The sequence below is a fragment of the Pagrus major genome, chromosome 16 (genome assembly GCF_040436345.1).
Source record: "Pagrus major chromosome 16, Pma_NU_1.0".
NCBI lineage: Eukaryota > Metazoa > Chordata > Actinopteri > Spariformes > Sparidae > Pagrus > Pagrus major.
This window is the reverse complement of record NC_133230.1, coordinates 18,484,377-18,512,189: the sequence shown is the minus strand read 5'-3', so window position 1 is coordinate 18,512,189 and position 27,813 is coordinate 18,484,377. Positions and strand designations below refer to the sequence as shown.

The 27,813-nt window shown below is 41.0% G+C and overlaps 4 protein-coding genes across 6 annotated transcripts; 1 reads left to right on the top strand and 3 right to left on the bottom strand.

The window, feature by feature from the left end:
* Nucleotides 1-858: 858 nt before the first annotated feature.
* Nucleotides 859-6,330, bottom strand: LOC141010946 (MAPK/MAK/MRK overlapping kinase-like). Its single transcript, XM_073484113.1, has 11 exons — nucleotides 6,125-6,330; nucleotides 4,740-4,854; nucleotides 4,207-4,296; nucleotides 4,043-4,113; nucleotides 3,835-3,913; nucleotides 3,688-3,736; nucleotides 3,417-3,595; nucleotides 3,097-3,198; nucleotides 2,792-2,965; nucleotides 2,193-2,286; nucleotides 859-1,887 (listed from the first exon to the last, which is right to left on the bottom strand). The coding sequence occupies exons 1-11, from the start codon at nucleotides 6,309-6,311 to the stop codon at nucleotides 1,810-1,812; spliced, it is 1,218 nt and encodes a 405-aa protein (XP_073340214.1). The 5' UTR covers nucleotides 6,312-6,330; the 3' UTR covers nucleotides 859-1,809.
* A 166-nt stretch (nucleotides 6,331-6,496) lies between these two features.
* Nucleotides 6,497-14,281, top strand: LOC141010165 (ribosome quality control complex subunit NEMF). The gene is made up of 32 exons (XM_073483032.1): nucleotides 6,497-6,656; nucleotides 6,788-6,856; nucleotides 7,352-7,454; nucleotides 7,669-7,794; nucleotides 7,907-8,055; nucleotides 8,171-8,238; nucleotides 8,345-8,434; nucleotides 8,595-8,668; nucleotides 8,778-8,848; nucleotides 8,948-9,023; nucleotides 9,132-9,272; nucleotides 9,401-9,609; nucleotides 9,710-9,883; nucleotides 9,977-10,040; nucleotides 10,132-10,220; nucleotides 10,334-10,437; nucleotides 10,524-10,586; nucleotides 10,690-10,802; nucleotides 10,889-10,946; nucleotides 11,041-11,099; nucleotides 11,176-11,296; nucleotides 11,384-11,639; nucleotides 11,729-11,771; nucleotides 11,865-11,914; nucleotides 12,033-12,186; nucleotides 12,689-12,766; nucleotides 12,855-13,073; nucleotides 13,182-13,217; nucleotides 13,410-13,516; nucleotides 13,597-13,640; nucleotides 13,744-13,823; nucleotides 14,075-14,281. Exons 1-32 carry the CDS (start codon nucleotides 6,598-6,600, stop codon nucleotides 14,150-14,152), a joined length of 3,225 nt encoding a protein of 1,074 aa, XP_073339133.1. The 5' UTR covers nucleotides 6,497-6,597; the 3' UTR covers nucleotides 14,153-14,281.
* Nucleotides 14,282-14,285: 4 nt separating this feature from the next.
* Nucleotides 14,286-19,466, bottom strand: klhdc2 (kelch domain containing 2). 3 transcript variants are annotated; one of them, XM_073483034.1, is made up of 14 exons: nucleotides 19,397-19,466; nucleotides 18,378-18,669; nucleotides 18,184-18,263; nucleotides 17,960-18,077; nucleotides 17,726-17,838; nucleotides 17,176-17,260; nucleotides 16,962-17,045; nucleotides 16,699-16,779; nucleotides 16,484-16,542; nucleotides 16,136-16,245; nucleotides 15,981-16,053; nucleotides 15,777-15,864; nucleotides 15,631-15,683; nucleotides 14,286-15,528 (listed from the first exon to the last, which is right to left on the bottom strand). In XM_073483034.1, exons 1-14 carry the CDS (start codon nucleotides 19,441-19,443, stop codon nucleotides 15,405-15,407), a joined length of 1,407 nt encoding a protein of 468 aa, XP_073339135.1. In that variant the 5' UTR covers nucleotides 19,444-19,466; the 3' UTR covers nucleotides 14,286-15,404. The 3 variants fall into 3 exon arrangements, with proteins under 3 accessions (XP_073339135.1, XP_073339134.1, XP_073339136.1); XM_073483033.1 differs by having other exon boundaries at nucleotides 18,378-18,672; nucleotides 19,397-19,460; XM_073483035.1 differs by lacking the exon at nucleotides 19,397-19,466 and adding an exon at nucleotides 18,932-19,246 and having other exon boundaries at nucleotides 18,378-18,672.
* Nucleotides 19,467-20,120: 654 nt separating this feature from the next.
* pole2 (polymerase (DNA directed), epsilon 2) lies at nucleotides 20,121-24,976 on the bottom strand. Its single transcript, XM_073483889.1, has 19 exons — nucleotides 24,888-24,976; nucleotides 24,316-24,416; nucleotides 24,105-24,180; nucleotides 23,882-23,959; nucleotides 23,622-23,715; nucleotides 23,444-23,518; nucleotides 23,200-23,283; nucleotides 23,048-23,104; nucleotides 22,910-22,958; nucleotides 22,735-22,807; nucleotides 21,801-21,973; nucleotides 21,614-21,703; nucleotides 21,473-21,527; nucleotides 21,312-21,371; nucleotides 21,153-21,230; nucleotides 20,857-20,965; nucleotides 20,591-20,767; nucleotides 20,412-20,479; nucleotides 20,121-20,310 (listed from the first exon to the last, which is right to left on the bottom strand). Exons 1-19 carry the CDS (start codon nucleotides 24,956-24,958, stop codon nucleotides 20,292-20,294), a joined length of 1,587 nt encoding a protein of 528 aa, XP_073339990.1. The 5' UTR covers nucleotides 24,959-24,976; the 3' UTR covers nucleotides 20,121-20,291.
* Nucleotides 24,977-27,813: the final 2,837 nt, after the last annotated feature.

Here is a 27,813-nt window from a genome sequence, read left to right as displayed (position 1 = left end):
GGTCACTGAGAGGCTGTTGATCCCGGTTTAGTTGCCCGCTCACCTGGCTGTGGCACTCGGCATTCCTCGCTGGGTCATCCTGTCCCGGGCCTAAAAAAAACCTCCTCCCTCAGTAAGAAACTCCAGTGCTAGTGGTGGAACAACACCAATGCTCCCCTGATGCTCTTAACTCCCAGTACGGAACAGCAGTTGCTCCAATAAAATGCTGTCCACTATTTGTTTGGAGTATCAACAGGTGGGCAATTCTTACATATTGCACCTTTTAACTTGATATGGCTCTTTTTTACTTATTATAAAGGTCCAGTTTGTAGGATTTGGGGGGTATTTAGGGGCAGGAAATGAATATAACATTCATAATTATGTTTTCATTAGTGTGTAATCATCAAAAAAAGAATCCTTGTGTTTTCGATTGGCGTTTCTTTTGCATTTTATCAGCCAAACGTGGGAGAGGGTGAGACGAGGGGTGTTCAGTTAGTTACAATCTGCAACAACACTACTACGTGGCACTAAATCCTGCACACTGGACCTTTAACAAAAGTCACAGGAAAGATTTCTCATAAGAAACTTGAGATAAAACTAACAAGTCTTTTCCCATTTGACACTACCGCAGTATTATGTACTTTATTTTTGTGTGATAATAACCAATCCTTGTGGGTGCCATGAAAAGTCCAGTGGCCCCTGCACTAGACAGAGAGTTGGTGAGGCAGACATAGTTTCAAAGTGGATTACATTTTATATTTCCCACTCTATAATGCATTTTTTTCCCAAACAAATCACAATTCTTATCATTTTGTTCTCAACATTTTTTGTGGCAGGAGGTTACGCAGACAAGTTAATGACAACATCACACATACTTGACTTTTTTTTAAATCTGTTTATGCGCCACAATAACCAACAAAAATAAAGTGCAGACAGAGTCACAGTTCATGTTAATGAGCTCACAGCTCTGAATGAAATGGTACTTCCTTTGTTTTTTTAAACCACAATGCTTCAAGTGAGGAGGTGGTCAAGCTACATTATAAACAAATCATCACAGAAAAAAATATTCAGGACTTTCTTAAGGCCCCCATCTGCAAACACAGATGTTTTCACATACATCACTGATCTGAAATGCAAGTCTTTTTTTGTTAACAACTATTTGCATTCTGGGTTTTGTTGCCTGCAGACGGCTATGACAGTGTCTCCCTATGAACTAGTTCCCCCAATGCTGTGCCTTCGGAATAATTGCAAAGCACTTAATGTGAATGTTTTTGCTGTTTACCTTTGTACAGGAAGACTGTTGCCCTACAAATCAGCTCATTCACAGCTATTAAAAAAAAAATTATCACAAGTATATAGTGCCTATAAAAAGTAGTCAACCCCTCAGTCCCTCCAGGACATTAACATACCCATGTGATGTTTAAAATGTTCTTGTTTCCTATCCCAGAATCATAGTTCTCTATTTCTTCACTGGAGATTTGTTTGATAGTAGTACTCCTTCTTGGAGTATGACTACTTTTTAAAGGCGCTGACCCTGCTCCCTCATCAAAGAAGTTGCACCCTTTAATTGACCTGGTAAACAGCTGTTCACATGTTTAATATCTTATTGCTTTGCTTGTGTAATAGGCTCAGATTGAAGAATAATTATAAACAATTGTAAACATGTAACACCTGCCTAAGTCAAGTAAAACTGAGGTCTTAACTACACTACACACTCTTAATCCAACATAATATGACAGACTTTATACTGTTTGTGTGGAGTGCACATTGCGTTTCTTTAATACAGACTCTCTTGTTTTTAAAAGGCCATTTTTACGGTGTTTTTGGCTTTCAGTAGTCTCTAGGTCTCTTATCCAGAGGTGGCAAGTAGAAGGCATTGAAAGCTGTGCAGTGCGACTCATCTCGGGGCTGTGAAGAGAGGAAATGCAGCTTGAATGCCAAATCAAATCCCTTAATGACCACTTTCATGGCACTTGTTCAGTTATATTAATTTGACATTGCTCTTTTCCCCCTCAATACAACATAGCAAGCATTTTAAAAACATGTCAACTATGTTTTACTTAATTAGATAGTGCTCTTGGTTAATTTTGAACTTTTTTGATTTAAAAAAATGTAAAAAGCCAAGGGGAAGGTAGCGATGGTACCAGTTTGAATCATTTTGGACATTTTCACTTCAGCTGACTTAAACGCTGACCATTAGAAATTCGACTTACACTCATTAAAGTTGTGTGCCTTGGGCGCCAGATGTGGTCTGAGGATGCAGGGCCGTAAAGTCTTCGAGGAGACTCGGGATTCTGCTCTGCCAGCCTGGGAGAAAAAGGCAATACTTCTATTACAATGGACAGGGTATAATTATTACATTTTTGTTTTTATTAAAGCTATGGTTGGTGAGTTATTTTGGCCAAAAAAGTGCTTTGTGAGGTCAAAATGACCTTGACCTTTGACCACCAAATTCTAATCACTTGAGTCCAAGTGAATACTTGTGCCAAATTTGAAGAAACTCCCTCAAGGCGCTCTTGAGATATCGCATTCAAGAGAATGAGACGGACTTATGGACAACCCGGAAACATAATGCCTCGGGCCACGACCATCGCTGGTGCGGAGTATAACGATCTCTTAACATCCCAACAGAAATTAAATGTTCTGACAGAAAGAAGAAAGAAAGAAAGAACGCATGCCTCTTACCTTACCAACCCCAGCTTTAAACTCCTTCCACAGTTTTTGTCTTACCAACCAACCTGGCAATTAATGTCATGCAAATTTCATTCAAAAGCTGCAGGGTGGTGAATTGTTTTTGATTTGCATGGTCTACCTGATTTCCCTAAAGCATGTGTGCTGCAGGGCTGTCCCTGCACTGATGCGTTCATTGGGGTCGTAGGCGAGCATCTGATAGAGCAGCGACAGAGCCGGAGCAGGGCAGCTGGGGATCAACCGTGAGATACCGGTGCCTTTTCTAGGGGTGAAGTTGAAATCCAGTGCTGTAGATCTGCCAGACGTTGAACAAAAACAATGAGAAGTCATATCTTTAAAGCACATAAAAAATAATTATACAATAATTATTTTTATTAATGTGATAATAATAATTACAATTGACCTATAAAAACAAGGAACACTTACCGCTTGAACTTTTGGAGGATGCTTTGATCTGGTGTCCCCAACACGTTGTGGATCTTATCAACCTGGTCCAACTCGCTGGTTCCAGGGAAGAGAGGTTTCAAACTAAAACACATGGGTATAGATCAATCTGTAAGCCGCAACAAAGGTATTTACACAACAATTTGTTTACATCTCTGGAGGCAGAAAGGATTTCTCAAGTAACAAAGAAAGAAAACTGAACATGTAATCAAGAATAACCAGTCTTGTCTTATGAGCCCATGAACTGTTGTCCTATTTAGGTACTACAGGTGAAAAGTTGTGCCCTCTCCCTGCAGAGGTACCTCATGATCTCAAAGAAGACACAACCAGCACTCCACAGGTCCATCTTAAAGTCGTAGTACCCACTAGTGAGCAGGCACTCTGGGGCTCTGTACCAGCGTGTGGAGATGTACTCTGTGTGCGGGGGCCTGGAGGACACACTCAAACATAAGCCGAAGTCACCGAGCTTCAGACTGTTTTGCTGCAAAATAAATTTTAAAATATGTATGACCCAGAACCAGAGTACCACTGTTGTGTTTCTGTCAAGCAAATTACGATCATGATGCATCTCACTTTGATGAGGATGTTTTCTGGCTTCACATCTCTGTGAAAGATCCCATAGCTGCAACAAAAAAAGAGGGATATTGGGGAAAACAATGTCAGCATACTTAATGTGTTTATTTTAACGTTTCATGTGAACTGAAGCGCTTTCATAACTACCTGTGCATGTGTTTAAGTGCCTTGCAAAGCTGGTACATGTAGTTCTGTACCATATGGTCAGGCAGTGGTGTTTCTCTTTCTGCAAGGAATGAAGAACTAACATCAGCCCATAACTCACCCAAAACTTGACTGAAAGACGACATCTCCATCTTTCCACGTCACCCTTATAATGAACTTATTATAATGCTTTTCATACTCGCAGACTTACCTTGTATGAACTCATGGATGTTCATCTCCATCAGATCACAAATCAGAGACACAGTTCCAGTATCTTTGTTGCTGAAACATCGTATTAGATTAATATGACACGCCACATGAAACTTGCTTGAGGCAATACAACAACTTCACAATAGATGACACTCCAGTACTCACAAAATCAGATCATGTAGCTGGATGATATTTGCATGCGGGCTCAGTCTCCTCATTACCTGGACTTCCCGCAGGTTTTTGGCCTGCTCCAGACTTGATGACGGAAAACAGGTGACATTTGCACATTGCGTTTGACAGGTGTATACATGTAATAAAGTTAATTGTATAGTCAGATTGCATATCTGCTTACTTTGCATGAAAAAATGTGTAGTGTGGACGAGGACTAATGGGTCATATTCACAGCTTAATATGACAGGAACATGATGCAAATTTAAAATTTAACAAGATGAATGGTTGCACAGGTTTAAAGGGCAGTCAGGTTAAACACCAGTGCACAGACAACTCACATTTCAGGCAATCTATTGTGACCTCATCACTACAAGGTCAAAGGCGGAGGAAGCTGACATCTAATAGGATACTTAAGGCAAAGGGGGTTACAAGCTGCTGACTCAAGTGTCAAGGGTCCACAGACGCATGGCTCAGGAAACGCACCACTGATTGCCTGTGCAAAGGTCATCCGGTCACAGAATACATACCTGTTTATTGTCTGCTTCAATGTTTTACATGCGTAGAACTTCAAATCTTTAAGGCTCAGAGTTTTCACCACCTCTGAGAATGTCCCCTGCCCGATTTTCTTAATTGCTTTGTAACCTGCACGACAATTAAACACAGAGAAGAAGACTGATAAAGGGGAACCTTTTGCATGAACACACATCTATAATATAACTAGCAGCAGCTTGTGACTGAACAAGTCTGCACAGGTAAATCCTATTTGGATGTTAAAGCCCAATATTTTATTGGGATAGGATTTTTTTTTTTATCTGATTCACCGCTGGAAGCCCTGCATTCATATAGGGCTGCAACTAATGCTTATCTACATTATCAATTTGTCTGCCGATTGTTTTCTTGATCAATCATTTGGTCTTAAAATGTCAGGAATGAATGGGGCGCCCCAGTAGCTCAGTTGATGGAGCATGTACAGAGGCTGTTTCCTCACTGCAGCAGCCCAGGGTTCAGATCTCAAGCAGTCCTGTCACATAAAGCCATGAAAGGCCAAAAAAATTAAAATGATAAAAAAAGAATGTCAGAAAATAATGAAAATCTTGATTTCCCAGAACCAAATTGGTTGTTTTGTCCAACAAACAGTTTAAGACTCCCAAAATGCAGTTTACTGTCATAGAAAACTACAAAAAGCAGCCAATATTAAACATTAAACACACAGGAACCAGTGTGTTTTTGGCATTCTTGATTAAAAATCAATCAATTAGTCTACATATGTCACAGTAAATTAAAAACAGGGCTGCAACTAACAATAATTTTAATGATTATATTCTTGATTAATCAAATCACGTCTTTAGATTTAACAAATTTTTGACTCGGTTATCAAAATGATTTGATCAAATGTTAAAGCCAGCAGTTCAAGAGCGGATAACATCAGCATTAGGATCTAAACATTTCTCTCTGATCTGAGACCTGTCATAACATTAAAATGCATGTCTTTGAGTCTCGGCCGCCGCATGTAAGTCGAGTATCCATGACACACGTATTTGGACGGTGCATTTCAATGCATTTCGATTAAAAAATAAATAAATAATAAAAAAAAAAAGGTTTTTGCGTGTCGGTGTGTCAAAAGGACACGAGAGTTGACATCCGGGTGCTAGCTTAGCCACGCTTGCTAGCGAGCCCTGTTAGCTGACCGTCGCCTTGGTAACGGAGCACGCCTTCGCCCTGCACCCTGACCCGTGGAGGAAACTACAAACTCCTGCGCTGAAAATATCCTCAATTAAAAGCACTGACATAGCAGAATATGCCCTGCCATGTAAGAAAAGAAAAATGCCAGTCAAGCAGAATTATTCGCCGCGGGGCCTTTTATATTTAACACGACTTTACGCCTTTACAGCTGCACAATTCACCTGCGTACCTTCTTTCCTGAGGTGGGTGGGGGTGACCACTTGCTCGGGTGTATTTCCATTAGGCAGCGTGTTATTCCCCGCGTCCATAACGTTTCCTCTATTGTTAGGTGGTTTGCATGCATTTTGAAGGCTTGCCATGTTTTTCACGCCAATAAGCCAGTTTGAGTAGTGCAAATTATTAAAAAAATTATCCATAACGGTCCCTTCAAAATCACGGCTGCTGTTCCAGTCGTTCATGTTGTCGTAAAACGGTCCCAGGCACCGTTGTGAATTAAAAAAATTACGCATACTATCGCACTTGTGTCTAAAAGGCGTTGACCTGCTCCTTTTTGCTCCAAGTCGGCTTCCGTAACGTCATAGCTTGTGCGCATGCGCGCAAGTTCCCTGCATGTTTCCCTTGCTGATGTTGCACTAGAAATGTGAATAATTTGCCTCAGTGTTTACATTTCCTTTTCTAGCTGCTGTCAGCTGTTCTGCCACCATGAAGACAAGATTCACCACTGTGGATATCAGGGCAGTTATTGCCGAGGTCAATGCCAAGTAGGTGTTTTTGTGTTGTTGTCCCTAGCAGGGTTGCTAAGCTAATCTAGCATCGTTAAAGTGGACTTTGTGTACAGATGTTTTGCAGCCATTCATTTATTTGCTTTGCTTTATTTTTTACCCCCTCACAGCTACATCGGCATGAGAGTATACAACGTGTATGACATCGACAATAAGACGTATCTCATCCGGCTTCAAAAGTAAGAACAGCTTGAAAACTTGCATCCAAAACTTGTTTACAGCTGGTAGTTAGCACATGAAAATACTTAGTTATGAATACAAGTCATGCATTCATAATTGTGATTATAATGGGTATAAGAAAGTAAATATTACCACTAACTACTGAATTATTAAAGTGAAAGTATGCATTATGCAAGAGAGGGGGTCTGTCACAGTGCTGAATTATTATACACTACAACCATTAGTATTGGTGATGCATTTATATCTAAGCTGCATTGTAGCTCAGTTTAGACAATCTTTAACAGTGCATCATATTGTGTTAGCTCACCGCATATTGTGTTTTGTAAAATCTGAATCTAATAGCTGTCAAGTACATGTGAAATGAATAGTACAGTATTTTCCTTTGAAAAAAATAGCATGAAACAGAAGTACAAGTACATCACTTGAGTAAATATACTTTCTGTTCTTACCACTTTCAGACTGTGTGTTTAACCAAGTGTCATGTTGATTCTCAGGCCTGACAGCAAAGCTGTTCTCCTCGTCGAGTCTGGGACACGAATTCACTCTACAGACTTCGAATGGCCCAAGAACATGATGCCTTCGGGCTTTGCCATGAAAGTAAGAACATCTTGTTGCCTATTTAATAAGACGGACCAACTTTTTTACAAGTAAATTTCAACTGTATTCTAGGTTTTTATACTATTTTGCATTGTGATTCTGATTTCACTGAGACTTTTCATGAAGTCTTAGTTTTTCCCTTATCAGGTCTGTGATTGTTTATTCATGGATCAGTTATGATGAAACAGAATGTTTAAAACAACTTTCTCCACAGTGTCGAAAACACCTGAAGTCACGCCGGTTGACCCAGATTAAGCAACTCGGGATTGACAGGATTGTTGACATCCAGTTTGGCTCAGATGAGGCTGCCTACCACCTGATCATTGAACTGTACGACAGGGTGAGAAAACATTGTGAGATGTATGGCTCGAACTTTACGTGCTGTTCAGATCATACCAAACCACGCCACTGATGTACACTAATGTGTATGTGTCGGCCTGTCCTTACTTCAGGGCAACATCATTCTTGCAGACCACGAGTACACCATCCTGAATCTGCTGCGGTTTCGTACAGCAGAGGCAGAGGATGTTAAGATTGCTGTGAGAGAGCGGTACCCTGTGGAGAGTGCCCGACCCCCTGAACCTCTCATCAGTTTAGAGAAGTAACCACATCTTTATATGTGCTTGTTGAGTTTGTGGCCCAAATGGACATCCGTTTATATATTATCCTCATATCAGTGTAAACTAATTCTCTCTTAATGTTTTTTTAAAATGTAGACTCACTGAAATCCTCAGCAGTGCACAGAATGGGGATCAAGTGAAAAGGGTCCTAAACCCTCACCTCCGTAAGTAGCAAGGCAACCAATTATTAATCTATAATGGATACACATTTCTCTTAAGTTTGAATATGTTAAACTTCTTTTAATAATTTATTTCCAAACACCTCTCCAGCCTATGGAGCCACTCTGATTGAACACAGTTTGATTGAGGCGGGATTGTCGGGCTCTGTTAAAGTTGACAGCCAAGCTGATGCTGCCCAAGGTACAGTAGAGCCGTTGGAGTATGGTTAATTGCAGTAGCAGACCAGTGGAAGTAGTCGTTCCAGTTTAAAATTGTACATTTTATAATTTGCACTGTTGTTCTTCTGTAAATCCATTCTCTAAATATGTAAACACAGTATTTGATCCGTCTACTTTTGCAGTTGCTCCTAAAATCCTGGAAGCTCTGCAGATTGCCGAAACATATATGGAAAAGACTGAGAACTTCAGTGGCAAAGTAAGATATCTTTCGTAAGCATTTTTGATTTTTTTTTGAGGAAAAGTACTTTAGGACTCTCTACTGGATCTGTTAAAGTAACGCACTCTGTTTTGTTTTTTTATTCAAGGGTTACATCATTCAAAAGAGTGAGAAGAAACCAAGCTTAACTCCTGGCAAACCCAGCGAAGAACTGCTCACGTAAGTCCTGTTTTGTGTAACGCATGTTACATATGAAAATACTAAACGTATTTTTATTAGCTGGTTCTTTATTAATCAATTTATGATGTCTACTTACAGATATGATGAATTCCACCCATTCCTTTTTGCCCAGCATGCAAAGAGCCCCTATTTGGAGTTTGATAGTTTTGACAAGGTAGATATTAGCTTATTTGTTTAATTTATTGATTTCTTATTCTTTACGCAATGAATTCACACTTTTTGCAAGAATGTGATATGAATCCAGTGTTATCCTCTCACTCAGGCAGTGGATGAGTTCTTTTCTAAGATGGAGAGTCAGAAGATTGACATGAAGGCCTTGCATCAGGAGAAACAGGCTATGAAGAAGCTGGAAAACGTTAAGAGGGACCACGGGCAGAGACTGGAGGCCTTGCACCAAGCACAGGTCAGCATCAGAGGCAACTTTTGGCTTTGTGTGCTGTAAACGCTGCACTTAATGGCACCTGCATTCCCATACTTTTAAAAGTTATCTCGACCTCGCATATGCAAGAAATCTTGTCTCACGTGTTGCAGGAGATGGACCGAATAAAGGGTGAACTGGTGGAGATTAACCTTCCTGTGGTAGAGAGGGCGCTGCAGGTGGTGCGCAGTGCACTGGCCAATCAGGTGGACTGGACAGAGATCGGCATTATAGTCAAAGAAGCACAAGCTGCCGGGGACCCTGTGGCCTGCGCCATCAAGGATCTGAAGCTGCAGACCAACCATATCACCATGCTTTTAAAGTAAGACCCTCACTGATAAAGACACTTTAATACCACAGACGACTCGGCTCATTTTATTTTTTTTGTACACCATTTGACTCGTGTGTCTTTTCTCCTCTAGGAACCCATACATTTCTGAGGAAGACCAGGAAGAGGAGGAGAAAAAAGATGTGGTAGAGGAGAAAGGGAAGAAAAACAAGAATAAAGACAAAGGACAGAACAAGAAGTTGCAAAGGAACAAGCCCATGTTAGTGGATGTGGATCTTGGCCTGTCGGCTTATGCCAATGCCAAAAAGTAGGTTTGCACTTAATCCTTTAGACACAGAATTGAGAATTATGTGGGGGAAATTGTTTTTACAGCAGTGTCATTGTGTTTTTTTTTTTGTAGATACTATGACTTCAAACGCAGCGCTGAGAAGAAGGAACAAAAAACCATTGAAGCAGCAGATAAGGTAAGAAAGCAGTTTTATTCTACACTCAGGTTTAAGGCATGAAAAAATGTAAGCAAACAATAAACATGTTCTTCTATTTGTGTCATTCAAGGCTATGAAGTCTGCAGAGAAAAAAACACAGAAAACACTAAAAGAGGTTCAGACTGTGACTACCATTCAGAAGGCCAGGAAGGTCTACTGGTAAGACACTTTATCATGTATATCTAAACTATTTAGACTTTGATCCGGCCTTTTTGTTTTTATGTAGAAGTGGAGTCTTTTATTCTCTCAGCCGTTTCTCCCCTTTTTGGCAGGTTTGAGAAGTTCTTGTGGTTCATCAGCTCAGAGAATTATCTGGTCATCGCAGGAAGAGATCAGCAGCAGAACGAGATGATTGTCAAACGCTACCTCCGGGCAGGTAATGAATTAATACACACACTCTTACCTTCAAACGTAAGCACCTTCAAAAAGTTTATCCCTTCATGTGTTCCTTTACTTTGTCAGGTGATCTCTACGTTCATGCTGACCTCCACGGAGCAACTAGCTGTGTGATCAAAAACCCGTCAGGTAAACCACGTGGCTTGTCAGTCTCTCTTTGCTATTTGACTTCATTTCATCAGTGTGTGACGTTACTTTTCCCCTAATTTTTTCCTCTGTCTTCCTGCTCCAGGTGACCCCATCCCTCCTCGTACCCTGACAGAAGCTGGCACTATGGCTGTGTGCTACAGTGCTGCTTGGGATGCCAAGATTATCACCAGTGCTTGGTGGGTTCATCATCATCAGGTGAGTCATCGATATTGAGCAGATGATAAATTTCCCAGCTTGTGGTGTTTAGAAATACTGATTTTCCATTTTTCCTTTTGTTTTAGGTGTCTAAGACTGCTCCCACAGGAGAGTACCTAACCACCGGCAGTTTCATGGTCAGAGGTATGAGACATTTAAAATTAAAATTTCGACATTTTGTAAATTCACCGAAGAAAAATATTAGAAAATGTCTGACATTTAATCTATTTCTCTCCAGGAAAGAAAAACTTTCTGCCACCTTCTTACTTGATTATGGGCTTTGGATTCCTCTTCAAGGTAAAATACCATCATGAGCACATTTGAACTCTTTCTCATCTTCAAACAATTAAGTATTATTCTTGTGTCTGCACAGGTCGATGAGCTGAGTGTGTTTCGGCACCGAGGAGAGAGAAAGGTGAAGACCGTAGAGGAAGACATGGAGGACGTTGCGTCCAAAACTGCTGAGCTGTTGGAGGAGGGAGAGGAGCTGATAGGTAGCAAACACAAAATGCCTGACTTTATTTACTGTGTGTGTAACAGCAACATGCAGGTGTTGTAACCGACTCTGTTGCCTGCTGCAGGTGATGACAGCAGTAATGAAGATCAGGGTGAGGGAGGCGATGGAGAGATGGAAAAGAAGATCAAAAAGAAAGCTGAGGGGGATGATAGTGCGAGTCGAGAACTGGACGATGTTCCTGAGGAGGACAACGTGGAGGCAGAGGAGGAGGACAGGAAAGAAGAAGACGAGGAGGAGGAAGAGGAGATGAAGAATGAAGAAAGTGAAGAGTTCAGCTTTCCGGATACGACCATCTCCCTTCCTCATTTACAGCCCAGCAGGTAATGTTACCACTGCTCCTTCAAACAAACACCATCATTGCACATGGCGATGAACTGCTCTTAATGAAGTTGTCTCCCCTTATTTCTAGGAGTGCTCAGAACCCTGGTTTCAAAAAGGAAGTGACCACTCAGGTAATTAGTTACAGTCCTAGGCCACATATATTATATTAAGTAAAATCATAAATCATACAACACTTATAATAATGTTAACTAATTTCTCCTTAGGTGGAGGTAGACTCGCAGGGGAAGAAACACATGACTGCAAGGCAGAGAAGGTACAATAAGTCACAGCAAACCATGCACTTTTTCCTGTCAAGCTTATGCCAAAAAGCCCTTATAGACATTTCTGACGGACCAGTTAACGATCGAATCCCTTGTTGCCTTTGCCACTAGAGAAGAGAAGAAGAAGAAGCAGAAGCAGGAAGGGTTCGACACAGAGGAGAAGACTGAAGAGAAGACTGAGGTTTCATCCGGCGGATCAGCGGTCGATCAGGGATCCAAAGGTGGAGGAGGCTCCTCCCAGCAGCCGCTGAAGAGAGGCCAAAGGGTAAGAGAGCAGTGTGGAGATAAGGTGTCCTGTTATTAGGGACCAAATCTAAAACAAAGTCATACTACTTGTAACAATACACAGTGCTTTTAATTTTACAAATCTTTTCAAATTCACACATTTAAAGGAGATTCAATTTGGATGGAATAAAATGAGATAAAATAGTACTGAAGAAGATGCCAAAGCTAAAATTGTTACTAAGAATAAAAATAGGCATCAAACACTTAAATTTCCTAAAAATGCAATAAAAACAAGAATAAACACATATAAAAATAGTTAGCATGTATATATACATTCAGTAATCTGTAATAGATCTAGCTTAAAGTAGGCTGCAATTTCTATGTTTACAGTATTCATTTCTATAAGAAAATTTAAGAAATATTCAAGACATGACTGAAATAGTAGAGTTACATGTCATAATAATTATGGATCAATCTTGAACTTAAACAAAGCTTCTTCTGTCTGTGTTGTTTCTTGTGTTTCTTCCCTGTTGTCACTCCAGAACAAGTTAAAGAAGATAAAAGAGAAGTACAAAGACCAGGATGAAGAGGACAGGGAGCTGAGGATGCAACTGCTGGGGGTGAGGAGGCTGTCACTGTGTATTAATATAAACAAGAAAGGTTTAATTAATAATTATTATTAACACTTTGAATGCTGTACTTCTTTAGTCAGCTGGTACCACCAAGGAAGAGAAGGATAAGGGGAAGAAAGGAAAGAAGGGGAAGGGGAAAGATGAACCCGTCAGGAAACCGGCCCCTCAGAAACCACCTCAGAAACCTCGTAACGTGGAGACAGCAGCGAAGAAACCAGAGCAGATAGGAGGAGCGGAGGATACTGAGGAGAGACCGCCTGGAGAGGAGGGAGCTCCTGCTGAACAGGAGGAAAAGGTGCTTGACACACTTCAGATTTTCACTAAGAAATGGATTTATAAATACCTACCTACATGTGTTTTGTATTGTATGTTGAGTCTTTATCAACGGCGTAATCTCTTTCAGGAGGATGAGGTGGACCAGGACAACCCCGGAGCAGAGGTGAGTTTTTAATGTAAACACTTAACTGTGGATAAATAGTTCTGTAAGGAAAGGAAATGAGTATTTGCTCTAGGATATGTTTGTTAAATAATTCAAAGAATGTTTTGGGAACAAACACACGTTAATTCGGCATCATATAGTACGTTTTCAACTGCGTTAGTCTACCCTAAGTTTTACTTTGTGCTGCCTTAGGAAGCAGAGAACCTGCTCACCTCTCTGACGGGCCAGCCTCATGCCGAAGACGTGCTGCTGTTCGCTGTGCCAGTCTGTGCTCCATACACCTCCCTGACCAACTACAAGTAGGTGACATTTACTTTTGCATGTAAGAGAGTGAATGTGAGGAGCGTACGGTCTAAATGAGCCATTTGTTTTCCCACAGACACAAAGTGAAACTGACACCAGGTTCTCAGAAGAAAGGGAAAGGTAAGAATAGTGATTAATAGAAATGTTTTTTAAAGCCTTTGCCTGATGTTTTACAGTGCTTTTAGAATCAAGTGATGTTAATTTTATTTTTTCTTGCCACCAGCTGCACGCACTGCAGTTCTGAGCTTTATGAAAGCCAAAGAGTCGTCGACCAGAGAGAAAGACCTGTTCCGCAGTGTCAAGGTGATTTAGACCTATTTGAAAACAAATCAGCACTTTAATTTATTATTTATGAAAAAAAAATGCTTTCAAGTTTGAACTGTTTGGACATTTTTTCACTATTTTCTGACAATATAGTGAATAACTGTATAAAAAAGAAGTGACAGATTACAATATAATGGAACAGGGATCAAACTAATGATTGATTACATATTAGATTGTTATTCTTTAATACAATTCAAACTGTGTCCCCTCTTACATCACCCGTATTGTAGGATGCTGATCTATCCAGAAACATGCCGGGCAAAGTTAAAGTGTCCGCACCGAACCTGCTGGCTGCCAAGAAGAAATAAGAGACGAGCGACCACAGATCCATCAGTTCAGTCTGCAGACGTGGATATGAAAAATTTTATTCTAAAGATTGTATTTGTTGAACAATTTGTCTGAAATGAAAACATGTAAATTAACAAAGCTGAACACGACACGTCTTACGGTATGTGTTTATTCTTTGTGTACAAAGAAACAATATGCATCATATTCTACAATAAAAAACACCAACAGAACATTGTGCAAACCAGGCAAATACAAACAGAGCCCTGCTGACATGAGGCATTTCACTGCAACATGGCTCCACTGCCAATACACTTGCAGTATTTAAGTCATTGATGAAATTGAAATGCTACAGGAGCCACTCATGACGATTGCAAGGCTTTAAAAGCCACTTTCAGAACACAGAACCCACACATTTCCTCACAAATATATAAATTACTTTATATATATATATATATATATAAATAAAAATTAACATTTCTGTGGCTTCAGAGTAGATAGTCTCGCGTAAAGAAGCACTAGTTTTAGGTCTGTGACAACTTAAACTACCCAAGATCTAAGAGATGTCTGCATTCAAGATCTCATACATTAGTTACAGGAATCATTAAAAAAATCTGCATGGTTAAAGCAAACCTGTTTCAGCCTTGCACTGCTGAATTTAGTTTTAAGACATTAGACACATACTTTAAGTTGGTTCGATTTTTGAGCAAGGACAGTGAAAACACAATTTTCAACAAGTGAATGGCATGTTTGGACCAGAACTCTCCCTCTGACTCTCGGGTACAGGAGGAACTATAATCTTGTGGAGGGAAGGAAGTTCACAAAGCTTAAATCCTGCCAACTCCAAACCATATTTCTTCCCCATCAGCCTCAGTAACACAACGCATTTTCACACACGGTTTCTTTCAGTGTTCTTCCTCAATTTTAGCTTTTTCTGAACGATTTATAAAATAAAAGTCCATTTGAAAAATATATGTTGAGCCAGGAACAAAACATAACTGAAAGGTAGTTCTGGGCTCCCGCTGTCAACGCTGCTACTCAATTAAAAAGGTTCCACTGGCTTTGCAAGAGTTCAACCTGTAAGATAATAAACGGCCAGGACCGTTTCCAACAGTTCCACAGCTGTTCACTATTGCTTAGAGATTTTTTTTTTGCAAGTGTCCACACACATTAAACTAATGCTCTAATAGGACTACCCGCTCATCTCATATATACTGTACATATACACATATTCCCCTGTAATGCTCCGGTCTGGATTGATGGCTTCCGCTCAGCCTAGGAGCCCAGTGTGTTGACGCGTGACATTCTCTGTTTGAGGCTGTGCAGGAGGTGTTTAGGCAAGCAGTCCCAGTAACTGGACAAACGCTCCTTGTGCTGCAGAACGGTCTCCATGCAGAAACTGGAGAGGGTGGGCGAAAGCGAGCACAAAATAAGAAAAACAGATCATTTCAGTGTCAGGTGTACATTGTAGGGCATCGTCTTTGCTTCTGCACACACTCACCGGACTAGGGATTTGGGCTGAACGTTGAAAACCAGTAACTCGTTGCTGTGCGCCTGTCAAGTAAGAAAAATGTAGTTCAATTCACTCGAAAATCTTTTAATGTATGTATAAAAATATGCTTTATTAAGATATGACTTGCAGCTTACAGCTCTTTGATGAGACAATAGGTTGTTGGCACACCCTCCAAACACAAACACTTCCCCATCGGGACCGGAGCATGCTGTATGCCACAGCCTGAAACAAACAGCACAATGTCAACAACCGTCTGCATACAGTAAGAGTTTGCTTTCACAAACACACACCCAAATCAGTGTGCCTCATTTAGCTGAAACCTTATCTACGAGATGTACCTTGGTCGCTCTACGTGACTGTGTCTGAAAGGCTTCCATTCATTCTTGCTCACACAGTACAGCCAAGCATCACCTGAAAGACAGATGATATCTTCTTGAGACCAGCGATCATTTTGAGGGTTATTTGCTACTCCAGAACAGAGCATCAGACTCACTCAGTGTCTCTCTTTCTGTGGTGAACCCTCCAAATAAGAAGATGTGGTCTGGTGACACGGGAGTGAAGGAGTGCCAAGACCGGCCCACGGGACCATGCTGGGGAACGTTCCTACAACAAGGCAGGGAGGGTCACAGGGGAATGTGAGCACGATAGAAAACAGAAACGAGAGAATGCTTGAGGGTGGAACCAAGAAGGATGGATCACTTTTGGTGCTTGTTATAAGATAACATGGTCAATATTGGGCATAGTTTCCCTCCTGTCATTAACAAAAAGGTATCCTGTTAACTAATGTCTTCCAACAACTTGTGTAGTGAGATTTGCGTGAATGAAAAAGAACAGCGCTTACATTTCATGCCACTCCCATGTGTCCAGGTCAATGTAGTACAAGTCATTTAGTCTGAAGTTCTGTGTGCCAAAGGAGGATGGGAGGTGGAATTAGACAACAGAAGAGATGCACAAATGTCACTGCACATTTGAAAAAGGGAGGAAAAATCAACCGTGTTCATTATTAAGAGGCTAAAGAGACACACATCCTGAATTCTCAAGTTTTATTATCTTCACCTTGTATCGTCCCCCGAACACATAGCCTCGGTTACCAACTGTGGCACAGGCGTGAGCTGCTCTGGGTGATGGGGTGTTCCCCTACAGAGAGAAGAAGGACAATGTAACAGATTATTCAGTGTTTATTGTAATATCTCCTAAAGGGGAGACGCTACTGTTTGGACATGGGCAGGGAGTTAGCTCAACATGTGTGTGCATGCGAGCCTGTGTGGGTTATTAGGGTTGTGTGAGGTGGAATTAGTGGCGTCTGTGCAAGTATTTACCGTAGTGATGGGCTGGCTCCATGTATATGTCTCCAGGTCCAGGATGTGGATGTGGTTGTTCCAGCCTCGCCCAAGGCTGTCCCACTGTAAACAAACAAAAAAAGTCAAATATTTTAAATACAGAAGTAGACTCTCCAGCATTATATTTAAATACACACTGATTAGAAGTAACACATAGTCAGTAATGCATGGAGAGATTTTTTGGTTTACAGACCACAAGTGAAGACGATTCATCATATTCAAAAGTCCCTTGATGAGGTCCTTGTGCAGCGTAGCCATAGCCCCCAAAGAATATAAGTCTGTGGAAACAATATCAGACAAAACATACTTTAAATATCACCCAAACTATGGTTAACATGGTCACATGGCTTGAAGGCCACATTAACATGTTCTGACATGTGCCACATGTTTAAGATTTTTGTCATACCACACTCAGGAAACTGTGTTTACATCTTTGCATTTGCAGGCTGGAAGTCAAACTTGACTTTTGGTGGAAGTTTGTAATTAATACTTCTTTAAATAAAACTGTTCAAATCAATATGTTGTTACAAAAGATTCTCGTCTTCACTGAAATCATATTAAACCATGTGACCGTGGCAAAGTAGAAGAAGATGATCTGGGAGCTTATTTATCAATGAAGAGCAGCTTACTAAAATTCATTGGCATGCTACCACTTCCAAAGCACAGTAGGAGAAACACTGGGGATTTAACGTGTTCGCTTAACGCCCAAATAACAAAAAAACAAAAGCGTAGTCGTCACTCACCTGTTCTTCTGAACCCAGCACCCTAGCTTGTCCTTACAGGATGGAGGGAGTCCTTTAAGATCCCTCATTTCCTCCCAAACGAGGCTGGGAGCTCTCAGGGGCAGGCGGTAGATCTGGAGAGAATACACAGAATACAGGAGTTCTGAAAGATGAGCGCAAACAGCAGGCCGACACGCCTCAAGGTCTTTAACATGATGCAATCATTTGATGCTGTATGCAACACGCAAACCGTACCCTGTTTGTGTTTCCCCTGGCGTGATGACCTCCAAAAAGGTAGAGGACTCCATCAACACACACCCCGCAGCTGCCTGACATGGACGTGTGCAGGTTACCACCGGCTACATGCTTCGCCCTGTAAACAAACAAGTTTGATTTGTTTTCATAGTGAGCAAATGACATTTATTTAATGTAAGGATGTATTATCGATATGCAACTTAAATGTGACGGCTGGCAATTACCATACTCCTGACTCCATGTTGTATGTCCAGATCTCATTCCTTGGCAGGTACAAGTCGAAGAATCCGTGGTTTTGAGCATTCTTGTGCAGAGAGGGGGAACACAATGTTGGTTAAATAAATATGCAGACTGTGGGGGGAGAAACAAATAAAAAGAAAAGGCAGTTTTTAGGAGATACATCTAATTAACTGCTTACCTTGTATCCACCCCACACATACATGATGTTTCTGTCAATCACTGCTATATGACCACTGCGCTCAGCTGGGGTATCCAACTCAAACGACTCCGACGCTTCAGTGTCCAAGGGCTGTTCATCCTCCACCTCCTCTTCCTCCTCATCCTCGTCCATATCGTCATTCACCATCCATGCGAACAGTCTGTCATCTTCATCATCTCTGTCTGAGTCATTGTCATCCTCTCCGGCAGGCACATCTCCCATGTCTTCCTCCATCTCTGCCATTCTCTCTGCCATGTCAGCCTCTCTTTGTCTGCTGTCAGGGCAAGAGTGAGAAAGAGAAATCACTGGGTTACACTAGGTTAAAGCTGATTGGATTATTCGATTACCTGATTAGTCTTGGACTGTTTGTTCAATGATCTGCAATAGGCTAATCAGACAACGACCCACATTCAAAACACTGGCTGTCAGGAAATGATAATAGATTTTCCAGATAGTTAGGTTAAAGAATAGGACACAACAACATTGGCATATTCTCTCCAGCGTGCAGTTTTCTAGGTAAATGTAACACATACCTTCAACTTTATAGTCTACGTCACTCTGTTGGCGAAAATTCAGCTTGCTAGCTTAACCAGCGGAACTATTAATCATGGGAACAGATCAGATCATGCTAGCTGGCAGCACGATTACTGGTGACCTACTTTGACTAGCTTACCCCTCCGGGTTACTAGGTTAAATTAACATTAGCTATTAGCTTGGCTTTCGTCCTCATTAAAAATGCCATAAACTATTTGGCCGGTCACCGAGCTAGCGAGCATCCAACAGCTGTTCGACACTTAATGGAGACTTTCGGCTGCAATGTTTGGGCTACCACGGCAGGAAGTTCCGAGATCGGATCGAAAAGCCACAGCACGTTTTGTAACTTGAAAATGCAAACAAAGAGAGGTGCTGAAATGATAGCAGCCGCGGTGGTGTCGAAGCTAACCCTCCTGTAATTGCAAAATCTGAGTTAAACGTATCCACACCTGTCGTTAACGTACCTTGTCAGATGATTGTTGTCTGAAAAATTCAAAAAGCAGTCCGACATTTAAGTGAGGTCATCACAAGCGTTCTGGGGGCACGACCGGAAGTTGTCGACTTCCAAAGTCCGTCATCTTGGTGAGGTCGGCATGAAACAGCAGCCATCTGCATACATAAGTGTACTCTCATGGTGAGTCATAATTATGACATTTAAAGAAAAAAAGTAGAAAAATAATGAAATCGAAAGTCAAAATTAAATATAAACACTGGAAACTGTGTGAAAAGTCCTTATTATGAGATATAAAAAGTCGCAAATATTATATAAAGTCAAAACTGAATTTGCCCCTCATATCTCGTAATTATTTACAGTAGTAATATATATATATTTATATATACATACACATATATAAATATATATACACATACATAAATATATATATATAAATATTTAAATATATATACATATATTTTATATCAAGCTAAGGCTAAGTTTTCATAATCTTTTTTTTCTTTAGCTGGTGAAAAAACAACAATATTACATTGACAAGTCATTTTCAAAGTAAAAGTTTTTACTTGTTTAACCCTTTTCATTAACAGCAGTTATAGCAATAGTCAATTGCTTGCAAATATGGAAACTAATACTCCTGATTTGGCACTCATCTATAACGAGTGCAATTTTATTCAGTAACTCTACACTCTTCAAGGCAGATTGTTAACCCTAGGACAAACTAAGATGTCAGAATGTTCAGTACAAAGAATAAAACCTTTATTATTCATGACAAAACATACAGACAGATAAAAAGAAAATAAAACACTACAGCCGCTTGATTGCGAATCCATTTTAAGCATAACTATCATACACAGGCAATATACAAAACAACCGAAACACATCCAGTTATAAGTTCACACTTTTCTTTAGAGTCCTTGAAGTTTGCTGTGAACACATAAGAGGACAACTGATTAGTAAGAACATTAGTGATGGTTGAAACTGCAATAATCTGTACTGAATTGCATGGAGAGAAAAGTGAAACCCACCTGTCCTCAACAGTTCTGTTGGATGGGTAGTACACCTTAAATGTGAAGCCACTTCTTGGGAATGAGCCCTGTAGAAATTAATTATTGACAAATTATATTAGTGACTAACACCACATTTATCATTTTCTGTCAAACGGTCATTTTTAGAGCCCTCACTTGGGGTTTCTTCTGTTTCTTACCGGGTTGACACAGAGGCAGTCTGTGTTTGTGATGCTGAAGGGGTCGTATTTGTCTGCGAAGACGATAACATCAGGGACCGGGTAGACACGCATGGAGTAGTCGTACGCCCAGAATACGGGACTGACATACAGAGGCAGGGGAGTCAAGTGACCCTGGGATAGGATGGTCTTAACAAACTGGGGAGAGGAGGAGGATGAAGACAAGTTAATTTATGTATATACAAAAAAATGTATTTGAAGGTTTGCTCAGAGAAGTTAAAACTCACATGGTTTGGAATGTCAAGATTGTCAGTGGGCAAGCGGACGCAGTTCCTGCACATCTTGTTTACCAGGTCTTCCCTCATAATGACGATCTCCTGGCTGCAGTACTGGATCCTGACGAGAAAAACATAGCAGGCCACTTAAAAGTTTTTAAGAACAGAGAAACTACCAAATGTCATGAGCCTGTTCCACATGCCTCAAAGGCTTACAAATCAACCTTGCGTATATCAAAACTCAACTGAGCACAAGAAACAATATATATATATTTGTTTACATTAAATTAAAGCCTCATTTGTTTTACCTGCATGGGTTAGTAGTGAACACAGAAAATGGCACCCGCTGTCTGAACTCCTCTGTGATGTGATCTGCCAAGGGAGGCCTGAGGGAAACATATTTATCCAAGTTTGTCCAAATCATTGAACACAATGTTGTTAAAAAGCAGATGTCTCTGAAGGCTTACCTTGGCAGGATGGTGCCAGGACCAGGGTCTTCAGGGCCCGGAACAAACACAAAGCGACTACTGCAGGTTTAGGATGGACATGTTCACATCAGACACATTCAAACTTAAACAGTTAAGAATAGAGCAGAGCATACTAGAAAAACAACTCTATAAGATCCTACCTGCTGTGAATGTTGGGGTGTGCACATATAGCATCAGCAAGAGCCTTCAGTGACTCTAAAAACAGAAACATTAATGAGATTCTGAGATGCTATCTCTATATCTCCAGCATGTTTTGAGTGATTGGGACCAAAAAGTCTCACCTTTGAGCGCTTTGATCTGTGCGTTTCCATACGGCGCTGAAGAGAAGTTCCCACACAAAATGAAACAGGTTGGAGGCATCGAAGCGTAACCTGTAGGAAACAACAAAGTGAAGTTAAAATGAATTAGTGTCTCATAAAGTGCAGATTCTCGACGTGTAAGGTCTAAGCCCATGATGCTGTAACACACCTGAGAACATGAGGTTGAGCTTTTCCATCACTTCAACGTTGTCCAGCCACACATCGGACACGATTACAAACATGGCGTCCTCATTCTCCTCCTCCAGCTGCTTCAGCTTGGCTGAGGCCTTCACCGAAGTGGTGGATGGACCGCCGAAGAAGTTCATATTGCCGTAGTATGCCCTGGCAATAAAGTAAGGATCACATAGTAAGTAAGAAGAAACAGGGCATATAAAAGCATTCAAAGTGAATGCTTTTTTAGATAATCTTTAAGCAATTTACTTTTTCTTCTCTTTTCCAAGTATTTCACTTAAGTAGGTAGAGAAGCAACATATACTGTATGTGGCCGTGCGCAGAGGTAGGTTTTATGCAGGAATATGGGTATTAGAGTGAGTTCAGCTAATCTACATTTGCCAATGAGTAAGTGCAAGTATAAAGTAAATAAAGAGTATCAGCATCAGTGGTAGGTGTAAAGACTTTTCACATCAGAAATGTGGACTTAGATAAAACGTTTGTGGCAATTTAGACCTGACAAATTCACATTTAATGCCTTTCAATGACTTTTAATGACTATTATTTATACATTTTAATTTGAGACTTTTTGAGTACCTGCAGACACTCTGAGGTAGAGTGTCTATGGAGCTTGTAGAATAAATTGAAAAATCAGGAAAGATGCAAATGAGGCAAAGATGTCTGACCTAAACACTTAAGTAAAGAATATGTAGTATTTGTCTTTACATAACTTAAGCTTTACTGGACACAAATTAACACAACACGACAGATGGGACACTGGATCCTCATTCACCTTCACTGTAATTTAAACGTGAAAAGTTATAGACTTAATCTAATATATAATGTAGGACTGCTCATATTACCACACTGACAGCTCAAACTTTTACTTGCAATGGAAGTTTGTCTGAACACTTTTCCCTCAATCCACTGACCTTGTGCTTAATGACGGCTCTGTTGGTGGAAACCCGAAGCCATTGACGTGGAAAACCGAGTCCTCGTACCAACCTACGGGACAAGGGGCAAAACTTCACTTCTTATAGTGCAATAATACTATTGCAATAATAGTTTTAATCATATTCTGTTTTGTCATTTGTAGTTGTAACTTACCCTCTGCCAGGACAAAGCAGGATTCTGTGTACAGGCCATTATGAAACTGGTGAGAACCTACTTAAGGAAGTAACAAAATATTGTACAACATAAAGTAGTTTTTTGTTGACGAGCTCCAACAAACAAATGAAAGGATATTGCTTTGGACATGTCCAGCTGTACTGTTCCACTCGGGTCCTCCAGGAAAAATTTACCCTTAAAAAAATTAAGAAATGTTTCAGAAACTTGATGGAAATAAACTATATTGTCCTGAAACACAGACCTCATAGAACCTTTCTTCACTAACTCACCTCTTTCAGTTGTGTGACCATCCCAAGTACAATCACCTCTCCCAGTTTGGCTGTGCTACCGAGCAGTGCTTCTATTGTCTTGAGCTAGAGAGAGCAAATCATACAAAAACAAACAAAAAAAAACAGTCAAATGTGGTTTATTGTCAATCTCCAACTATTAAAGTAGTTAAGTATTCATGAGTGCAATGTCTCAAGTAAAAAAAAAAGATTATGGTAGTTATTAGAGTGGTTTAGGATTTGTTACCTGAAATTTGTTTTGACCCTCTTCAACTGCAGCTCCTATTGCAGGCGGGGTGAAGAGCTCATGCCGATGTATTCGCTACAAAAAACATGTCCATATAAATACAACATGCACGCAACATATACTAGACGTATCAGCAAAGAGAGTGGGTCGAATTGGGTGATGAACAGAGCCTACTGACCTGTTGTAAGATGGTGTAGCGCTCCCTGAAGAGTTCAGCTTTGTCTTTGGCCAAACCACACAGGCTGGGGGCCGGATGGGTCGTCATACTAATTCTGAATAAAAAAAGTTATATACTAAATTAAAGCTTTTAAAACTGTGCCTGCAAGCAACAGTAGAACACGTGGTCTGCAACATCAGCAGCAAAAAACTGAGGCAATCCGTCTGAAATCATTTTGGGTTCACTTTGACACAAAAAAGAAAACGGTCTCTTTTACTCACGGTACAAATTTCTTCCGCTCCACACTGAAGATGTATCTGGGCACATCGAAGGCGCCAATAATGTTGAAAACATTATCTCTGGAATTGAATCAAACAATTCTTATTTGTAAGATTTTCTACAGGAACATGCAGCTAATAACAACAGCTACATCTAATTGTAGGCTGATAAGCTATAAAATGGAAAAATAAACTAATGGAGAGATCAGTTGATCAAAACACTTACATGGTTTCATCACAAGACTGAGTGCAATCCTGCACAGCACTTTCCACCACAGACAGCTCTATCATACTAGAGGACACTGTTCGGGAAAAAAAAAAAACCTTTGGCAAAAATCTACAAACACACCTCAGGAAAACAAAGAAACACACTGCATACAGCAGATTCTGAACCAATCACACTGATCTGGAGGGACTGGTAGTACCGCAGTACTTACACGGCTGCTTTTCCACTGCATCCAGGACCCTTTCAATGACATCATCCAGTTCAGAGGGATCGACAGACTCCAGTACTTCAACGAGGTACCTGCTGGCTTCACTGGAGCACAAAACAACAAAAAGACAGGCATATGTTGTTGCTGTTTTTGTATTATAAGCCATATGCACTAGTAATCCCAAGGACCTGTAAATACACTTTAATGTGGGAAAAAGTGTCAGCTGAAGCCTCTGAAGGTTTTCAAGTGTTGAAAATAGTTGAGTTGAAGTGGAATCACTGCAATGAGCATTTAGCAGCTGATGCTGAGAGCTGTTTAACAGTCAGTTAAATCTGACATTAAGCGATGAAAGTTATTACAAGTTACAGCAAAACCTAAGAAAACATAAAAACCTACACAAAACCCCAGCCTGCATCAAACTATTACAGCTCACAAAGTTTTTCGACCACTGTGTATGTGTGTCCTTTGAGGTGACAGATGCATTGTGTTAGCTCTGTCGCTGCACGAATGGCAACAACGTTACAACATTAGCCAAAATCGTTTTAACAACTTATACCCATTATTTAAATACATACGGTCGTAGCATAAGTCCCCGCATCTTGAAGCCAGCCGACACTTTTGTCTTTATTTTGCGAGCGACATCCATGTTTGTTACTGTCCAACTCAAGACTTGGCGCTAAATGTCAACTTCCGCATGTATTTCGTCACTTCCGCTGACGCGCTCCTGTAGCGCGCAAAATAAAGTTGTTGTTTTTTTTAAACATGTTTATTTTACATTTACGCCATTATTATTATTATTATTATTATTATTATTATTATTATTATTATTATTATTAATATTTGGTTTTAGTGGGCGGAATAGCGATAGTAGTCTCACAGAGTCAGACCTATATCCACAGGAGGCAGCTGTCAGTTTAATTTTGAAACAGGTGTAGTGCCGAAAAGTGACTGCACCCTGTAAGTCCTTATCGGCAGGCCCTGCCGAAAAGTGACTGCACCCTGTAACTCTGGATTGCAAGGAGTGATATTGACCAAATTCACTGTACATGCACCTGGTTTCCTCTACTATTAATGCTGAAAAGACAGAGAATGTAACCCCTCCCAATCCAGAGTTACAGGGTGCAGTCCCTTTTCGGCAGGCCCTGCCGAAAAGCGACTGCACCCTGTAAGTCCTTATTGCAAGGAGTGATATTGACCAAATTCACTGTACATGCACCTGCTTTCCTCTACTATTAATGCTGAAAAGACAGAGAATGTAACCCCTCCCAATCCAGAGTTACAGGGTGCAGTCACTTTTCAGCAGGCCCTGCCGAAAAGCGACTGCACCCTGTATCTCTGGATTGCAAGGAGTGATATTGACCAAATTCACTGTACATGCACCTGGTTTCCTCTACTATTAATGCTGAAAAGACAGAGAATGTAACCCCTCCCAATCCAGAGTTACAGGGTGCAGTCACTTTTTGGCAGGCCCTGCCGAAAAGTGACTGCACCCTGTAACTCTGGATTGCAAGGAGTGATATTGACCAAATTCACTGTACATGCACCTGGTTTCCTCTACTATTAATGCTGAAAAGACAGAGAATGTAACCCCTCCCAATCCAGAGTTACAGGGTGCAGTCACTTTTTGGCAGGCCCTGCCGAAAAGTGACTGCACCCTGTAACTCTGGATTGCAAGGAGTGATATTGACCAAATTCACTGTACATGCACCTGGTTTCCTCTACTATTAATGCTGAAAAGACAGAGAATGTAACCCCTCCCAATCCAGAGTTACAGGGTGCAGTCACTTTTTGGCAGGCCCTGCCGAAAAGTGACTGCACCCTGTAAGTCCTTATTGCAAGGAGTGATATTGACCAAATTCACTGTACATGCACCTGGTTTCCTCTACTATTAATGCTGAAAAGACAGAGAATGTAACCCCTCCCAATCCAGAGTTACAGGGTGCAGTCACTTTTTGGCAGGCCCTGCCGAAAAGTGACTGCACCCTGTAACTCTGGATTGCAAGGAGTGATATTGACCAAATTCACTGTACATGCACCTGGTTTCCTCTACTATTAATGCTGAAAAGACAGAGAATGTAACCCCTCCCAATCCAGAGTTATAGGGTGCAGTCACTTTTCGGCAGGCCCTGCCGAAAAGTGACTGCACCCTGTAAGTCCTTATTGCAAGGAGTGATATTGACCAAATTCACTGTACATGCACCTGGTTTCCTCTACTATTAATGCTGAAAAGACAGAGAATGTAACCCCTCCCAATCCAGAGTTACAGGGTGCAGTCACTTTTTGGCAGGCCCTGCCGAAAAGTGACTGCACCCTGTAACTCTGGATTGCAAGGAGTGATATTGACCAAATTCACTGTACATACACCTGCTTTCCTCTACTATTAATGCTGAAAAGACAGAGAATGTAACCCCTCCCAATCCAGAGTTACAGGGTGCAGTCACTTTTTGGCAGGCCCTGCCGAAAAGTGACTGCACCCTGTAACTCTGGATTGCAAGGAGTGATATTGACCAAATTCACTGTACATGCACCTGGTTTCCTCTACTATTAATGCTGAAAAGACAGAGAATGTAACCCCTCCCAATCCAGAGTTATAGGGTGCAGTCACTTTTCGGCAGGCCCTGCCGAAAAGTGACTGCACCCTGTAAGTCCTTATTGCAAGGAGTGATATTGACCAAATTCACTGTACATACACCTGGTTTCCTCTACTATTAATGCTGAAAAGACAGAGAATGTAACCCCTCCCAATCCAGAGTTACAGGGTGCAGTCACTTTTTGGCAGGCCCTGCCGAAAAGTGACTGCACCCTGTAACTCTGGATTGCAAGGAGTGATATTGACCAAATTCACTGTACATGCACCTGGTTTCCTCTACTATTAATGCTGAAAAGACAGAGAATGTAACCCCTCCCAATCCAGAGTTACAGGGTGCAGTCACTTTTTGGCAGGCCCTGCCAGGCCCTGCCAAAAAGTGACTGCACCCTGTAACTCTGGATTGCAAGGAGTGATATTGACCAAAGTCACTGTACATGCACCTGGTTTCCTCTACTATTAATGCTGAAAAGACAGAGAATGTAACCCCTCCCAATCCAGAGTTACAGGGTGCAGTCACTTTTTGGCAGGCCCTGCCGAAAAGTGACTGCACCCTGTAACTCTGGATAGCAAGGAGTGATATTGACCAAATTCACTGTACATGCACCTGGTTTCCTCTACTATTAATGCTGAAAAGACAGAGAATGTAACCCCTCCCAATCCAGAGTTACAGGGTGAAGTCACTTTTTGGCAGGCCCTGCCGAAAAGTGACTGCACCCTGTAACTCTGGATTGCAAGGAGTGATATTGACCAAATTCACTGTACATACACCTGGTTTCCTCTACTATTAATGCTGAAAAGACAGAGTGATATTGACCAAATTCACTGTACATGCACCTGGTTTCCTCTGCCGAAAAGTGACTGCACCCTGTAACTCTGGATTGCAAGGAGTGATATTGACCAAATTCACTGTA

Coding starts and splice junctions, on each gene's coding strand:
- LOC141010165 (XM_073483032.1), top strand. CDS start 6,598: ATGAAGACAAGATTCACCACTGTGGATATCAGGGCAGTTATTGCCGAG. Junction 6,657..6,787: donor ATTGCCGAGGTCAATGCCAA/GTAGGTGTTTTT, acceptor ACCCCCTCACAG/CTACATCGGCATGAGAGTAT. Junction 10,803..10,888: donor GGTGGGTTCATCATCATCAG/GTGAGTCATCGA, acceptor CTTTTGTTTTAG/GTGTCTAAGACTGCTCCCAC.
- pole2 (XM_073483889.1), bottom strand. CDS start 24,958: ATGGATGTCGCTCGCAAAATAAAGACAAAAGTGTCGGCTGGCTTCAAG. Junction 23,716..23,881: donor GAGCGGAAGAAATTTGTACC/GTGAGTAAAAGA, acceptor TTTTTTATTCAG/AATTAGTATGACGACCCATC. Junction 20,480..20,590: donor ACTGCCTCTGTGTCAACCCG/GTAAGAAACAGA, acceptor TAATTTCTACAG/GGCTCATTCCCAAGAAGTGG.
- klhdc2 (XM_073483033.1), bottom strand. CDS start 19,443: ATGTCGGACTGCTTTTTGAATTTTTCAGACAACAATCATCTGACAAG. Junction 17,261..17,725: donor TGCTGGGTTCAGAAGAACAG/GTGAGTGACGAC, acceptor TTGTTTCCACAG/ACTTATATTCTTTGGGGGCT. Junction 16,054..16,135: donor CACAGAAAGAGAGACACTGA/GTGAGTCTGATG, acceptor TCTGTCTTTCAG/GTGATGCTTGGCTGTACTGT.
- LOC141010946 (XM_073484113.1), bottom strand. CDS start 6,311: ATGGATAATTTTTTTAATAATTTGCACTACTCAAACTGGCTTATTGGC. Junction 3,914..4,042: donor CATCCATGAGTTCATACAAG/GTAAGTCTGCGA, acceptor CATTCCTTGCAG/AAAGAGAAACACCACTGCCT. Junction 3,199..3,416: donor GTCTTCTTTGAGATCATGAG/GTACCTCTGCAG, acceptor CATGTGTTTTAG/TTTGAAACCTCTCTTCCCTG.